Raw genomic sequence first — 16,083 nt, forward strand, 5'->3', positions numbered from 1 at the left:
ATAAAGCGATAAAGTAAAGAGTAGACTAGAGACTTTCTTAATTGATTCACTTTTATTAAAGCAACTTGATATAATCAAGAACCAAAATAACAAGCAACATGGTGTACTAAATCTTTAATTTCATCTCCATAAATATATATATATCTTATACAACTTGATTAAGGAGGTCGGTCACTCTTTTATCTTTTGAATAAAATGGTTTCAAATCCACAAATTTTCATCTTAGCCCTACAATTTTCTTTGCCGTCACAAGGAAGTCACTAGGAAATGATTTATTGTTGCATAAAAATGTCAAAAGAAACATAGAAGAAGCCATAAGTTATTCTTTCCACTTTATGGGTGTTTTCCCCTAGAAATTTCTTTAGTAAGATAAAAGAAGTGAAAAGAAAAACAATGAGCTTAATAGATGGGTGTCCCTATAAAGATGTATATATATTTCTTTAAATCTTTTTGAATAATTAATAAAAAGAGAGACTTCCAAAGCATTGAAAAGAGGAAGTACATCTTTCTTTTCCCACTAAAATAAACGAAAATGCTTTTTGTCTACATTATATAATTGGAAAAAGTGTGGAAATTATGAGGCAACTTTTGCATTAATTTAATAAGATTCCTTTATTAATAAATAAAAGGAATAGATTAAGCCCATATCAAAACTACTTTTCCCTCGGAAAAAGAAAATATTTGCAACAAATTTATCATCAACGTCCATTGCAGCCTGCGATGCAATTGAATACATGATTATCTATATCCAACTTTATAGATTATTAATAATGTTTCGATGTTGTTAGTAAAAATGACAATTCTAAAATCTTAAGGGTTTAAGTTCGAGTGTCGTGACAAATAATAAAAATACACCCTTACCAAACCTCACAGTAGCTCCTAGTGAGAAAAGAAAAAGGATATTTCTTGAGAAGACCCAAGTGCTTATGCTTTATTTTTTACTTTTATAAGAAAAAGAAACCATTGATCAGCATGTACCCATCATTTCATGCATCTAGTAGTGGAATTCACTCTTTTCTTTTACCTTTTGGAAAAAAGAAATCTCTTTTTCTTAGATTTATTATAATCTTACAAAAGAAAACAAAGAAAAGTAAAATTCTAGATTTTCAAACCCTAACTCAGAAAGCTTAAGCTTTTTTATCATATCTATATTTTATATGTATATTTCCATTAGAACCAAAACTTTATCTCTTTATGCTCTAATTCTCCACCACTTTTGACATTTTTGTTAGCAAACCTACCAAGGATTAGGACCCATATTTTGAACAATTTCTTTATTCCCCCCAACCCCCATTTTTTATTTTTTATCTTGAATATTTGATTACGTGGAGTAATGATGTGGACAAAAAGCTGATCATCATCTTTTCCACGCCACCTACTTTGTTCTTGTCCTTGACGGCTACTTCCTTCACATGGTCCTTTCTTTTTCCTTTTCAATTCCTAGCACTTTTCCTACTTTTTCCTCGTCATATATTTATATAAACGTACTCTGGAAAACACCCTTTCACCCCAACCCCAAGAAACTACTCTTCTTTCTCTAAATGGTTATGGCTGGCCAAGAAGCTGAGGGTCAAGGAATCAAGCTATTTGGGAAAACAATTACGTTGCATGGAAGACAAGTAGTAAAAGAAGAGCAAAACAAAGAAGATAATCATCATCATCATCCAACGGTTTCCAAGAGGCCAGATAAGATCATACCATGCCCTAGATGCAAGAGCATGGAGACTAAATTTTGTTACTTCAATAACTACAACGTTAACCAGCCCAGACATTTCTGTAAAGGTTGTCAGAGGTATTGGACGGCAGGTGGGGCACTTAGGAACGTTCCGGTTGGGGCTGGTCGTCGGAAAGTTAAGCCACAGGGTCGTGATCTTGGTGGGTTCTCGGAAGGGTGTTTGTATGATGATGGGTCTAGTGGGCTGGTACAACAGTTTGAGTTGGAAGGGATTGTGTTAGGTGAGTGGCATGTAGCTGCATCGAATGGTGGTTTCCGGCAAGTGTTTCCGATGAAACGGAGGCGGATAAGTTGCTCAGGTGGTCAACTTTATTGATCTTAAATAGTAGAATTTCATAATTATTACTTTAGGTTTTCATTTCATTTTTGTTTTGCCTGCGAAAGTTTCAACAATGATTAAAATATTGTATGGATTGTAGACTAATGTAAATATACAGCTGGCCTTTGATTAATTAGTATTCTAATATCAATTATATCGTTAGGTACTTAAAAATGTGTAAAAGACAATAAATATGTTTGGTAGCAAACTCAATAATAAATTACATTAACAAAAAATTTGTACGAAAGAGTAACGTCCACGTTATCTCGTATTTTTTTAATAGTTTATTGTCACATCAACAATTAATCAAATTAGTTGAGATATTAAATTACTCAATTGGTCTAGTTTTAGCTCTTTTAAGATTTTTATTTTCATTTTCCATCATCCACTTATTAAGTTATTAGATAGGGATTACTTATAAGTCCTTTGTATTCAAAGTGATGTGTTGGTAATTAGGTTCATGTGAGTATCATATGTCATGTCAGTAGTTCAAAATTAATATTCTAAAAGAGGATTTATTTAATAAAAATTGAGAAGATGATATTCTTGTATGATTGTGATGTAACAAAGGTCTATAGTTGATCTTAAATGGAAGGAATTGATGTAGGAAACATGGATTAAATTTGTAAAAATTAAAAGATAATTATATATTCAGGCTCATCATATGTCTTGAAGAATCATTTAATTATGGACTGAATCATGATATTTTTAAAGTGCCAAATTGTTGTGTTTGCAATGAACATCTTGACTTTGAGTGATTTCATGTCAGATTTAGCAGTAGAACTCATTTTTCAATGGTTTCTCAAAAGAGAGAAAGATGAAACTCAGGCTTAAGTCCAGAAAATGACACCACCACTCACTAAAACTATCACTATCTCAACTAACTTAATTGGCGTGATGATTGCTAAAAAGATTAGTTGAGTCAAAAGCATATAATTAAGCTTATTTATTGCTTTCAAATTCATCATCATCACTAGTTATCTGGTTCGAATTGCGAGGGAAAATATTAAAAGCCTTAATATAGATATAAAAGATTTGGTAGAAAGATGTGAGGGGAACAACATGATATCAATGAACAATAATTTAGAGTAATTTAGATTCAAGTACATGCACTTTCACGGTGTCATTTCGTAGCTCGATTTATGTTGTATTTAGTTCTTTATTTCAGGTCGGTTCAATTAAATTCCTTAATAATATATACAAGGCTTATGAGAGTAATTTCAACATGTTACTATGTTAGTCTTGTTAGGATATGAATTTTGGTCGACTATATTGCTTGTTGAGTGTTGCTGATCATAGGGAAAATCAATCAAATTCGGATGTTCTAACAAATTCTGTGTTATATTTGTATATTTATGTCATATTCGTGTTATTGTATGACTAAAATTATCAACCACTTTAACTCAATGTGATGGCTTGATGGTCAAGAATGTTCACTGTCTCAGGAATGGCCTGGATTCGAGTTGCTCTAATCGAATTTGTTATTCAGGCTTTGCCCTGTTATTGTGGTTCACCAAAAAAAAAAGAGCAGGGAGACTCCCCCAACAGCATCGATGACCGATATACAATAGAACCGGTCAACAGTAAGAGTTCGTAACTTAAAATCTACATTGACAACTCAATTTCAATACTTAATTACGGAATTAATTTTTTTGCATCCATTAAAAAGACCAAAATTGACAATTTAAAGCCACTCAAAAAAATTCCCAACTATGAACCAAAAAAGTTATAAAAGCATTTAACAAAGAAACTGAAACACTAGATAACCATGTACTAAAAGAAGTGGCTTGTATTGGAGATACCATTAAGAAGGGGCTCAAGGGAGCTGATCAAAGGAGCATGAATGGATGGGAGTAAGGAGTAGATAAAGAAGTGGCTGATCAAATCTCTCCAATGCTAACATCTGCACCAGCCAATGGAGTCGATGGAATCACCGACCCTGTTTTGCCAACATACTGATACGAGCTTAGCCTCTCGTTCTCATCAATTTCACTTCTTTTCTCTTCTAAAACCCGAGATTAATGCAAGATTACTCGGTTACGATCTAAAAAAATGAAAATGAAAATAAAAATAAAGGTGATGTAGGAAATGGGGTACATGAGAGAAGAGGTTGTTCCATAGTTTTTCTTCTTCTTCTTTTTTGGCAATTGCAAAGCTGGAATGATGTGGATAAGTGGAAGAAGTAAAGATAAATTGGAGCAATTTCCTTAGCTAGGATGGAAGTTGAAGAAGATCATCAAACTAATGCTGGGATATGAAAAAAATGTCTTACAAAATAAAAAAGATAAGACATTTTATTAAAAGAAGATCTCATTTTCCCGTGTTTTGGAGAATGATTTACGATAAGAATTTATTTTTGTAAAATTTTTATAGGTAAATAAGTAGGCCTAAAATGTACATAGTTGAACCATGAAAAATCCTTGAGTTATTTTATTTTATTGTAAAATAATTTTTGACAGATTATTGTATAGTATTAATTAAGAATAAATATATATGATAGTTTTTAATCGAGATTAAAAAATTAAATAAAACATATTTTATTTATATCAAAAGTAAACTATTTACAAATGAAAGTCGGTTTATATTAAAATTTTAAATTCTGATTAAATTTACAAGTGAAAAATATTTATTTAAATGCAAATTTAAAATGAAAAATCCAAAGTGGAGCTAACATGTCTGCACACGATGGAACCATAGAGTCAATAACAACTTTCTAGTAATTAACAAAATAGGGGAAATCGGATGTAACAAAGACCAAAATCAATAAATACCAAAAAAAAAATAGTCTTCAATATTTATATTTATTGGTAATTTGATCATTATCTTTTTGAGTTAAATTTTATTATTAACTTTTTATAAAGAGTTGGTTATTATTTTAATAAAATATTGACTAATACATTAATTTTAACGAGATTGAAGTAGAAACGTATGACAATCTACATGTGCTTCATGATAAATATATTATAGATTATTATGTTTAAAATTTAATGACTAAATTTAAAATACATAAATGAAATTGTAAAATGTATGGACAGCATATTAAAAATATAATATTAATAAAATTTAAAAAGAATATATATTTTTCACACATTAAAATAAAAATATCTATTTAGTTGATAAATATTTTAGAGTTTGATCTATAGGAAAAAAAATACTGATTGAGTTTGTAAAGGAATAATTAAATTTATTTACGTAGTACCCACCATAAATTACTACATCGTTACGTCTCTCTTGATCTTTCTATCTCTTTTTCTAGTTGGCTTTCGATCTTTCTTTAATGGTTATTTTCTTGAATTTTCTTATAAATGTTCTAACAATTTACAAACTAATTAATTAACCCAAGAAAATATTTGGGTTGGTTTTCTCTTTTCTTTTCTTTTCTTTTTGATCGAAAGGAAACTGGGTATATATATACGTACGAGGGGATCATTTAAGAAGCAAAAAAGGGAGGTTAGATACTGGTGATGGATCATCAATGAAGAGGGATGAAGCAGCTGATAAAGAAGAAGATAAAAACAAGAACAATGGCAGTAACAAGAAGAAGAAGAAGACATCTGCTGACGATCAAAAAGTGTCATTTTACAAGCTTTTTTAATTTGCAGATAGATTGTATATGTTCTTGGTAACAGTAGGAACCATTGCCGCTGTTGCTAATGGCTTAACTCATCCCTCCATGACGCTCATTTTCGGTCAAATGATCAATTCTTTCTCCGGTGCGGTTCAATCCGGTGTCGTTAAAGCAGTCTCAAAGGTTAAAAACACTACTTTCTTTCTTTCTTTGTTTCTTGCTTTTGCAGTTATTTTCGTCAAAATGACTCTTGCTATAGCCATTCGTTGCTTTTGGCCGCCTGAAGGTTAAAAACCAATGTTTTTTATCGATGGCGTCGATTTAAGAGAGTTGCAGCTTCAATGGATACGGGGGAAAATCGGACTTCTCAGCCAAGAACCTATATTTTTTGCAACAACTATCAGGGAAAACATTGCATATGGAAAGGACAATGCCACTAATGAAGAGATTAGAGCAGCAATTGAGATGGCTAATGCTGCTAAATTCATTGACAAGTTGCCCGACGTAACATAACATGATTTTGTTTTCCGATCGCAAATTTTCGAGCGACTATGCTAAGGGATTGCTGTATGGCTAACAGGAGCTTGACACCATGGTGGGGGAGCATGGAACTCAACTTTCAGGTGGGCAAAAGAAACGAATAGCTATAGCAAGAGCCATTTTGACGAAAATAACTCCAAAAGAAAGAAGGTTGTGTTTTCAACCTTTGAGACTGCTTTAACGACACCGGATTGATCTGCACCGGAGAAAGAATTGATCGTTTGACCGAAAATGAGCGTCATGAAGGGCTGAGTTAAGCCATTAGCAATAGCGGCGATGGTTCCTACTTCCTACTGTTACCAAGAACATATACAATCTATCTGCAAATGAAAAGAGCTTGTAAAATGGCACTTTTTGATCGTCAGCAGATGTCTTCTTTTTCTTGTTACTGCCTTTGTTCTTGTTTTTATCTTCTTCTTTATCAGCTGCTTCATCCCTCTTCATTGAATATTTGCCTGTTGAGTATGGGTGATCATAGGGAAAATCAATGGAATTCAGATATTCTAACAAATTCCATGTCATATTTGTATATTTATGTCATGTTGGTGTTATTGTATGACTAAAATTATCACCCTCTTTTTTATTGTCTAAGCTAACTTAAGCTTAAGATATTTATCTTTTTTAACTTAATCACTACTATATTTGTAGTTAATACACTGGAAAAACAACGAAAGATAATAAGATGAACAACTCTAATCCAATCAGATTTAGACACGTATTCAAATTGACCCCGTAATTAAGGCGCGAAAATATTTTCCCTCTTTTTTCCAACGCATACCCTAACCAAAATCTCTCACCTTTTTCGCAACCGTCCAACTGGGATAAATCTTTCGTTCGCTTCGTTAAATTAAAGCCAATTTCATTCGGTTTTTGTTCATTTTCAGTATAACAAAGCAGTTCAATCGATCAAAAAAACAAAAAATCCATCTTTGAAGCAAAAGGAATTTGAATTTAAAGCAATGGGTATCTCTTCCACTTTAATGGGAAGCTCCGTGGTGATCAACGTCCCATCGCCGCCATCTTCTTCTTCTTCGTCGTCGGGTGCCCATCGGACGGTGGAGAACGACGGTGAGGATCGAGTTGGTAGGGAGGTGGAGGCTAGACTTTCGGATAGGAATCGTCTGCGGCGGAGATTAGGGCACGAGGTACCTCGATTGATCCTAGACAATGTTGATAACGACAAGATGTTAATGTCTTTGAACCGTGGGATTGAAGAACTTAACAAAGGTGAAAATCAATTGAATCTCGAAATCGAAGAACTGGAACGGAAAGTCGTGATGTTAATGCTTGCGAAAGGGTTAAAAGGAGATAAGCTGGATAAATCTGGGGAAGGAAAAGGGGTTGAAGTTTTGAAAGCGATGAAATTGAATGATAAATTGAAAGATTTAGGGATTGGAACTGAAGAACACCAGAAATGTGGAAAAGGTAAGGTGTTAAAGACTGATCCCGCTAGACAGAAAATGAATCCAAGTAAATTAATTCCAAATAAGAAAGAGATTGCCCAGGAGAAAGGGAATGTAGTTGGTGAGGCTGTAAATGTGAACGATGATGGTGATAAAGAGGAGAAGAAATTGAGTAAAGAAATTGAGCTATTGGAAGCAATGTTAGAGAGAGGCAGTTATGGGTTAACGGATTTGCAGATGATGATGGAAGAGGTTAAAGCCATGAAAGGGTCGGAGAAGATGGTGAGTGAGATAGAGGTGAAGATGACTGAGTTGGAGACCGAGTTATGGGAACTGAAGAACGCCATTGTTGAGTTAAAAGGCAAGAAGAGCAAGGAATTGATGGGTAGGGTTAAAAAGGAAGAAGATAAGGAAGTGAAACGTGAGGAACAAGAACAAGTACAACAAGAAGACGACGACGACGATGATGATGATGATGAAGAGAGTAATATAAGTAAGATCAATTGGGGTTCAGTAATTTCAGCAGTGGGAGCAGCCGCCGTTGCTACGGCCGCTGTGTTTTTCATGGGAGGAACGGAGGTGGTTAAATCAGAGAAGAGGAACAAGCGCCAAAATATTTAGAGCTTCGTCCATAGTATGTTTAGGAGCGAATTAGGGTTCCAAATATTGAATTTATTCGTTTGTAAATAGGAGTTAAATTTTAATTCATTTCATTCCAAATTTATTTGCAATCCAAAATTTCTTTTAGGGTTCATCCTTATTTGTTTATCATGCATTTAGCAGCGTAAAACTAGAGAATTAAGTTTTGAAGCAGGCAAAGTACTAACTAAAATAAGCTAATAACTTTGGTTACTAAAATAAGCTAATTAACTTCAAAAAAAAATTATAAAATATTATTTAAATTATTGGACAGTTAAAATTATTATTTGCACCGCCTTCATCGATTGAAAACTCTCATTTTTTTTTCTCTTTTACTGTTTAGTTTTTTCATGAAATAACTTTAGATATCACAAATTTGAGAACCAAAATCCAAATAATTTTCTTTTTCGATTTCCGACATTGATCAACAAATGGACTTAGATCTACGGTATGTTTTTTTAATTGTCGATGGGTATTGATCCACCGTACCAGTCGTCGAACCGTAACTTGGATCTCGCTAGCCGAACTCCAAAAAAAATATTTAATAATTCAATGACTTAAATAATTTTTTTGAATAATTTAGTAACTATTTTATAACTTTTTAAAATTAATAAAAATTATAAAGTTAAACATAAAAAAATACATAAAATTACATAAAATGTTACTTCACGCTTGCAATACTTCAATCTTAATTTATGTTAGGACACCATCTATTATACATGCATATATATATATATATATGCCCGTAATGTATATAACGTAAACCTCTATCTCATCACATCAACACTATTTTATAGTCACCTTACACCATCATAGGTACCATTACACTGGTCTCACCAAGACATTGTTATATACACTTCTAAAAATTCTCTCCAGATATATCTCTTTATCTTGTTCTTCCCTTTTTTTCGCAGAAAAACATATCTCATTAGAGAAGCACCAAGCATCCTCACCATAATTTGAACAGCCATATCCTCACTCTTCATCTTGTCCTGTATAGGGTGGATAGACCAACTCAGCCATAGACCAAACCCCAACATCAACAATACTATTATTTAAAATTTTGATTAAGTTAGTATAATGAGTTAATTGGATACCAACTCAATTGAAAAATGACTAAAAATTATTAGTTTATAAAAATAAGTTTTATTGGATTGTTAAGAACTTTTACATTTAGATCTTCAACGCAACTATCAGATTGACTTGAATCTAACATATATTCTTCTTCTCGCTAATGGGAATTGATTCACCGTACAGATCGTCGAAACATTACTTGAAACTCACTTGCTAAATTTTAAAAAAAAAACATTGATAGTTCAGTGACTTAAATAAAAACTTTTGAATAGTTTCGTGACTTAGAATGAAAACTTTCAAATAGTTTAGTAATTATTTTGTAATTTTTTAAAGTTGAAGGATCAAAACATAAACTTACTAATAGTTTAATAACTTTTGATGTACTTTACTCGACAAAATCAATAGAGTTTTTTTTTTTTTACAAAGATTTTGATGTCTAATATTTCGACTAAAATAAAAATTAAATTACATTTTTTAATTTATTTTTAATTCATAAAACTCTAACTCAAAATTTAATTGAAAAAGACATCGAATTCAATTCACCTCCAAAACTCCACAAACCACAATAGCGTTCTAAGGGGAACCCACATTTCTATTCTATTTTAATGTCAATAAATGAATAAGTTTGAAGAAATGGATCCAACTTGCAAAGTAATGGTGCCGACAGCTAATGTAAATTTGACCTTACGAGTTCTTATATTTTCTTCCATTTTTTGTATAACAATGGGATAAATCAAACCCAGCGATAATGGCCAACACACTATCATTTTCTGTTCCGATCTTGTTGACAGCCTTATTATGTATGACAGTAACATGCTTTAACGAAGATCAATCTGTTCTTCTCCAATTCAAAGCCCATATTACTTCTAATCCTCTAAATGTTTGGCCATACAACTGGTCCTCCGCAACCTCCGTTTGCCACTGGACCGGCATTTCTTGCGGCATTAATGGCCGAGTCACGGCCTTGAATCTTCCCAACATGAACCTGTATGGCACTATCCTTCCATCCTTGGGTAAGCTCTCGTTGTTATCGGTTCTCAACATGAGTGGGAACAGTTTCCATGGCCTTTTGCCATCTGAGTTGGCCAACTTGCAACGTTTGGAGCTCATGGACTTGAGCCACAATGAGCTTAGTGGTGGAATCCCTCCATGGTTTGGCAGCTTAACCAAGCTTCAGGATCTAAGTCTCTATGACAACAACTTTACAGGTAGTATCTCCCCGTATCTTTTCAACATGATAAACTTGGAAACAATGGATTTCAGCCATAATTTTCTTCAAGGAAGCTTACCCCATGAGATTGGTAACCTTCCAAAGTTGAAGATTCTCCGTCTGCGATACAACAAGCTCTCGAATCCCATTCCAGCAGCCATCTACAATGTGTCCTCCTTGGAAGTTGCAGATTTCATGCTTAATAACTTCTCAGGAAGTATATCAAGAAATATTGGGAACTTGACTAAGCTCAGAGAAATATATGTTGCACAAACAGCATGTTTTCGGTGTTTCAATTTTATCGAATGAATGCCTTTTTTGCAGGTGAAATACCAAGGGAAACCGGTAATCTTAGTAATCTGCAGATATTTGATGGTAGAAATGCAAGCCTCACAGGTCATATTCCTGCAAGCATCTTCGACATATCTTCGTTGAGATATATTCTCCTTGGAAGAAATAACCTTTCCGGTACTCTACCAATTGACATATGTAGTAATCAGTCAAGACTTGAAGCTCTTTACTTGGCCCAGAACCAGTTAAATGGTGAAATTCCTTCGGGCTTAGGTGGATGCCGCAAGCTTCAGAATCTAGATTTCTCCATAAACAGATTCTCGGGACAGATCCCACGTAGCATCGGAAACTTAACCGGTCTCAAGGAACTATACTTAGGAGATAATGAATTGAAAGGTAAACTTATTTTATCATATTGTCGTTTTTTTTTTACATTACAATTGTTATCTTGTTCTTTCACTGTTGACTTCATCTAATCCCTTGCAGGTGGAATCCCATGGGAGGTAGGCAATATTCTGAATTTGGAGGTGCTGGACATTGGAGAAATAGGGCTCACTGGTCCCGTTCCACCGGTTCTCTTCAACATTTCAACTTTGAAGACTATTAACCTTCCAAACAATAGTCTATCTGGTAGCCTCCCGTGGGACATATGCCTTCATCTTACATCACTTGAGAGGATTGATTTTTATAGAAATGAACTCACAGGAAGTGTTCCAAAAAGTATTGGTAACTGCACTTTCCTCCAATTCATAGATCTTGGAAAAAACCATCTCTCTGGTAACTATATCCTCCCCATATACCATTTAAGTTTTGGGGATTATTCAACCACAAACTAAAACATGCTAACAAGATTTGTATGTGTTTTCATGGTGATAACAGGGGAAATACCAGAGGAGATTGGCAATTTACAACATCTTAGTACCTTATCTATGGGGGGAAACAACTTGACCGGTTCAATTCCATCAAAGATATTCAATATGTCAACCATAGAGTTAATTGCATTACAGGTAAATAAGCTTTCAGGACATCTCCCTTCAAGCTCCGAGTATAAGCTTCCAAAACTTACAGTGATATCTCTGGCTCAGAATAGACTCAGTGGCAAACTCCCAAGCTGCATCACCAATGCTTCAACACTCAAAGCCTTAGAAATCGGCCACAACTCATTCTCCGGCTTTCTTCCGAGCTCCTTTGGTAATAATCTAAGGCTTCTCGAGTGGCTCAGCCTCCAATTTAACAATCTTTCACTTGAATATTCTGGTCCAGAACACAGTTTTCTCTCTTCTTTGATGAACTGCAGAATTTTGCGGCATCTAAGCATTGAATCTACTACATATGGTGGTGTCCTTCCAGCTTCAATAGGTAATCTCTCAGCGTCACTTCAATACTTTTATGCAGAAAGTTCCCGACTAAAGGGTAACATTCCAATGGAAATCGGAAATTTGAGCCGTTCGATAGCATTATTCCTTGCGAATAATGATTTGGTTGGACCTATTCCATCACTTGGAAGATTACAGCAGCTTGAAGGTTTGGGTCTATATGGAAATAAACTCCAGGGATCGATCCCAAATGACCTTTGTGAGCTAAAGATGCTGTATGACCTATCACTACATAGTAACCTGCTTGATGGGTCATTGCCAGCATGCTTCGATAATTTGACTTCTTTAAGATATTTGAGCTTAGGTTCCAACAAACTAAGTTCCAACATTCCCTCAACCTTGTGGAGACTTTCAAATATGTTGCAAGTTGATTTGTCATCAAATTTTTTCAGTGGCCCTCTCCCATTAGATGTTAGGAATTTAAAGGTTGTGATCAGCATGGATATTTCTAGGAATCGGCTGTCAGGTAACCTGCCAAGCACCATCAATGGGGATCTCAATGGTTTGACTTATCTATCATTCGCGGAAAATGCATTACAAGGCCATATTCCAGAATCGTTCAGTCAGTTAACTAGCTTGGAATTCTTGGATCTCTCCAGGAACAACATTTCCGGAGTGATTCCGAAGTCCATGGAGGCACTCTCCCATCTCAAATACTTGAACGTTTCTTTCAACAGGCTCGAGGGCCAAATCCCAACAGGAGGACCATTTCGAAACTTATCAGCCGAATTATTTGAGTGGAACAAAGCTCTTTGTGGTGTGCCTCAATTGCAGGTGCCACCATGCAAAGATAGCTCCCACCATGGACCAAAGGTGTCAGTTCTTGTTCTAAAATGCATCTTTCCAGCTATAGCAGCAATATTGTTAGTGACACTTGTTATTATCCTAGTGAGACGCCATAAGTGGAAAGGAAATAAGCAGAATCGGGAAACTCCATTGCCTCTGGCAACATGGAGAAGAATTTCTTACCATCAGCTCCGAGTTGCAACTGATGGATTCAGTGAAAGTTCCTTGATCGGTGCTGGTAATTTTGGCTCAGTTTATAAAGGCACACTTTCAGATGCCATAACAGTTGCAGTAAAAGTTTTCAACCTGCATATAGATGGAGCATTTCGGAGTTTTGATTCAGAGTGTGAAGTAATGCAGTCTATTCGCCATCGAAATCTCGTTAAAATCATTAGCAGTTGTTCTAACGAGGATTTCAAAGCTTTGATACTCGAGTTCATGCCGAATGGGAGCCTTGAAAAGTGGTTGTATTCTCGTACTTCCACTTTAAATATTCTACAAAGGCTGGACATAATGATCGATGTTGCATCGGCTCTGGAATATCTTCACCATGGACTTCAAACACCAGTGATCCATGTGATTTGAAGCCTGAAAATGTCTTACTTGATGGAGACATGGTGGCTCATGTGAGTGACTTCGGGATTGCCAAGCTCTTAGGAGAAGGAGAAACCATGAAACAAACCATGACAATGGCAACCATTGGTTACATGGCACCAGGTGATCCTTTTCTTTTGAAACTAAAAATGAACATTGGTATCTTTTCATACATTTTCCAACATCATTTTGGATGAGTTTTGGTGTGATTTCATACAGAATATGGGACATCAGGGATCGTTTCTACTGAAGGTGATGTCTGCAGTTTCGGTATACTACTTATGGAGATGTTGACACGAAATAAGCCTACGGATGAAATGTTTACAAGCGAAATGAGCTTGAAGGATTTCTTGAAGGAGTCATTGTTTCATTCAGTAACGAAAGTAATCGATGCGACTATATCCAGGAAGGGGAGGTACATTATAGTGCTAAAATCAATTGCATTTCGTCTGTGATAGAACTGGCCTTAGATTGTTCAGCAGAGTCACCAAGCGGAAGGACAAACATGGTGGATGTCGTGGCCGAACTCAAAAAGATCAAAACAAGGTATCTAAAAGATGCCCGAACACGGTAGATGAGTTATGAGCAGCCCCTGCTTGAACAAAGTATCTAAAAGCTGTTAAATAAAGATCATTGTTGCACGTTATGTTGCTCCAACTTTTTCATCCATCACATTCTAACATGATCCGTCAAATATACTCTATCAAACATATTCTGTGATTGTCTATGAAAAATCCAGGTAACATGATTTCAATGTAAACCAACCGAATTATAGGGTGGTTAAACGCACAAGTTAACAGACCTAAGGACCAACTATGACAATAACTAATCACTCATTTAACAGACCTAAGCTCTCCAACATTGTGCAATGTGAACTTCTTAAGGCCATTCGAAAGATATTAACGAGTATTCCTGTCTGAACCGTAACCAGTGTTGGGAACCAGAGTGCTTCCTTTGAACTTTCTTCTTACACGATAATCAGTACCCTTTAGTCTACGTACGCCAGTTCGTCAGTCATCAACCGAGTAAGCAAGACAAGTAAGACAAGTTTCATTATTCAATATCAACAAAAACAAGTGTTACCTGCCACAGGACGTAAGCCATTGTCTTCAACAGGATGTATTATACTGGAATGATCGTGGCTTGGTTAATATGCATATCAATGCTGGTGTTCTTGATGTAATTCTGTTAGTGTTCATGTAATGTGAGCTTGGGGATGGACTGCTTGTTATGTTCGTAGTTTATGTTTAAAAAGATATTATTCTATAACAGAAGTGATAAAATGAACATAAATTTCATTTCCATAACATAATTTGTGGTAATCGATAAGATGAACATAAATTTCATTTTCATAACATAACTTGTAGTAATAGATAAGATGAACATAAATTTCATTTTCATAACATAACTTATTACAATAGAGCCTTTACCAAAACAACAAATTGGAATGTATGTGCAACTCAAACCAATCCCAAAAGGGACTTTTTCGGTTCTTTGAATTATTTGCAACAGTGGGAAGAGGTTCAGATGATGCTCTTTGAACCTTTTGTTTCCCTTTGCTGGTTCAGTGGAAGCCTTACAAAAAAATACCAAAATACACTTTAGGGTTTTGTTTTGAAATTTTGATTCGATTATTTCGTCCAGCAAAAAATTGATTCCATTTCAAGAAAGAGGGTTACAGTTTCGAAAAAAATAAAATTTCGATTCAATTTCACAAAAGTGTGATAGGGTTTCGGTATTAATCGAATATATGCCTTCTTGTAGGGTTCATTCAGTTACAAATTAAAGCATGCTACAACGCTCAAAGCCTTAGAACTCGGCCACAACTCGTTCTCCAGCTTTCTTCCAAGCTCCTTTGGTAATAATCTAAGGCTTCTCGAGTGGCACAGCCTCCAATATAACAATTTTTCACTTTAATATTCCGGTCCAGAACACAGTTCTCTCTTTTTTGACCAACTGCAGATTTTTGTGACATCTAAGCGCTGCAATTGGATCTACAACATATGGTGGCGTCCTTCCAGCTTCAATAGGGAGTCTCTCAACGTCACTTTTATGCAGAAAGTCCCCAATTATACCCACGGAAATCAGATATTTCAGCCATTTGATAGAATTCCAGCACCTGGAAGCTTACGGCGGCCTGATGGTTTATTTCTGTAAGGAAATAAACTGCAGGGATCGACCGCAAATGATCTTTGCAAGTTAAAGATGATGTATAATACTGTATCACTACACTGTAATCTGCTTGATGGGTCATTGCCAGCATGCATCGAGAAATTTGAGTGGCACAAAGCTCTTTGTGGTGTGCCTCGATTGCAAGTGCTACCATGCAAAGATAGTACCCAGCTAAAATACATCTTACCAGATTATCATCTTCGTGACCCAGCTAATGTTCTTGTGCTAAAATACATCTACCAGCTACAACATCTGCAATATTGTTAGTGACACATATTACGATCTTCGTCAGACACCGTAAGTCAATCGAGAAACACAATTGCCTCTGGCAACATGAAAAAGAATTTCCTACCTTGAGCTTCAGGTTGCAACAAAT

General features: G+C 35.2%; 2 protein-coding genes and 1 pseudogene across 2 annotated transcripts; all 3 read left to right on the forward strand.

Annotated features, from left to right (window-relative positions):
* The first annotated feature begins 1,467 nt into the window (after positions 1–1,467).
* LOC105774996 (dof zinc finger protein DOF1.5) lies at positions 1,468–2,187 on the forward strand. The gene has a single exon (XM_012597546.2). It carries the CDS (start codon positions 1,542–1,544, stop codon positions 2,049–2,051), a length of 510 nt encoding a protein of 169 aa, XP_012453000.1. The 5' UTR covers positions 1,468–1,541; the 3' UTR covers positions 2,052–2,187.
* A 7,732-nt stretch (positions 2,188–9,919) lies between these two features.
* LOC105777091 (receptor kinase-like protein Xa21) lies at positions 9,920–14,181 on the forward strand (annotated as a pseudogene).
* LOC128033818 (receptor-like protein kinase) lies at positions 10,027–10,732 on the forward strand. The gene is made up of 2 exons (XM_052622025.1): positions 10,027–10,656; positions 10,703–10,732. The coding sequence occupies exons 1-2, from the start codon at positions 10,027–10,029 to the stop codon at positions 10,730–10,732; spliced, it is 660 nt and encodes a 219-aa protein (XP_052477985.1).
* Positions 14,182–16,083: the final 1,902 nt, after the last annotated feature.

Source organism: Gossypium raimondii, chromosome 10 (assembly GCF_025698545.1).
Source record: "Gossypium raimondii isolate GPD5lz chromosome 10, ASM2569854v1, whole genome shotgun sequence".
NCBI classification, from domain to species: Eukaryota; Viridiplantae; Streptophyta; class Magnoliopsida; order Malvales; family Malvaceae; genus Gossypium; species Gossypium raimondii.

Excerpts from the sequence above, each read along its gene's own strand:
- LOC128033818 (XM_052622025.1), top strand. The coding sequence starts at position 10,027 with ATGGCCAACACACTATCATTTTCTGTTCCGATCTTGTTGACAGCCTTA. Across the intron at positions 10,657-10,702 it reads TTCCAGCAGCCATCTACAAT|GAAGTATATCAAGAAATATT; the intron begins GTGTCCTCCTTG and ends ATAACTTCTCAG.
- LOC105774996 (XM_012597546.2), top strand. The coding sequence starts at position 1,542 with ATGGTTATGGCTGGCCAAGAAGCTGAGGGTCAAGGAATCAAGCTATTT.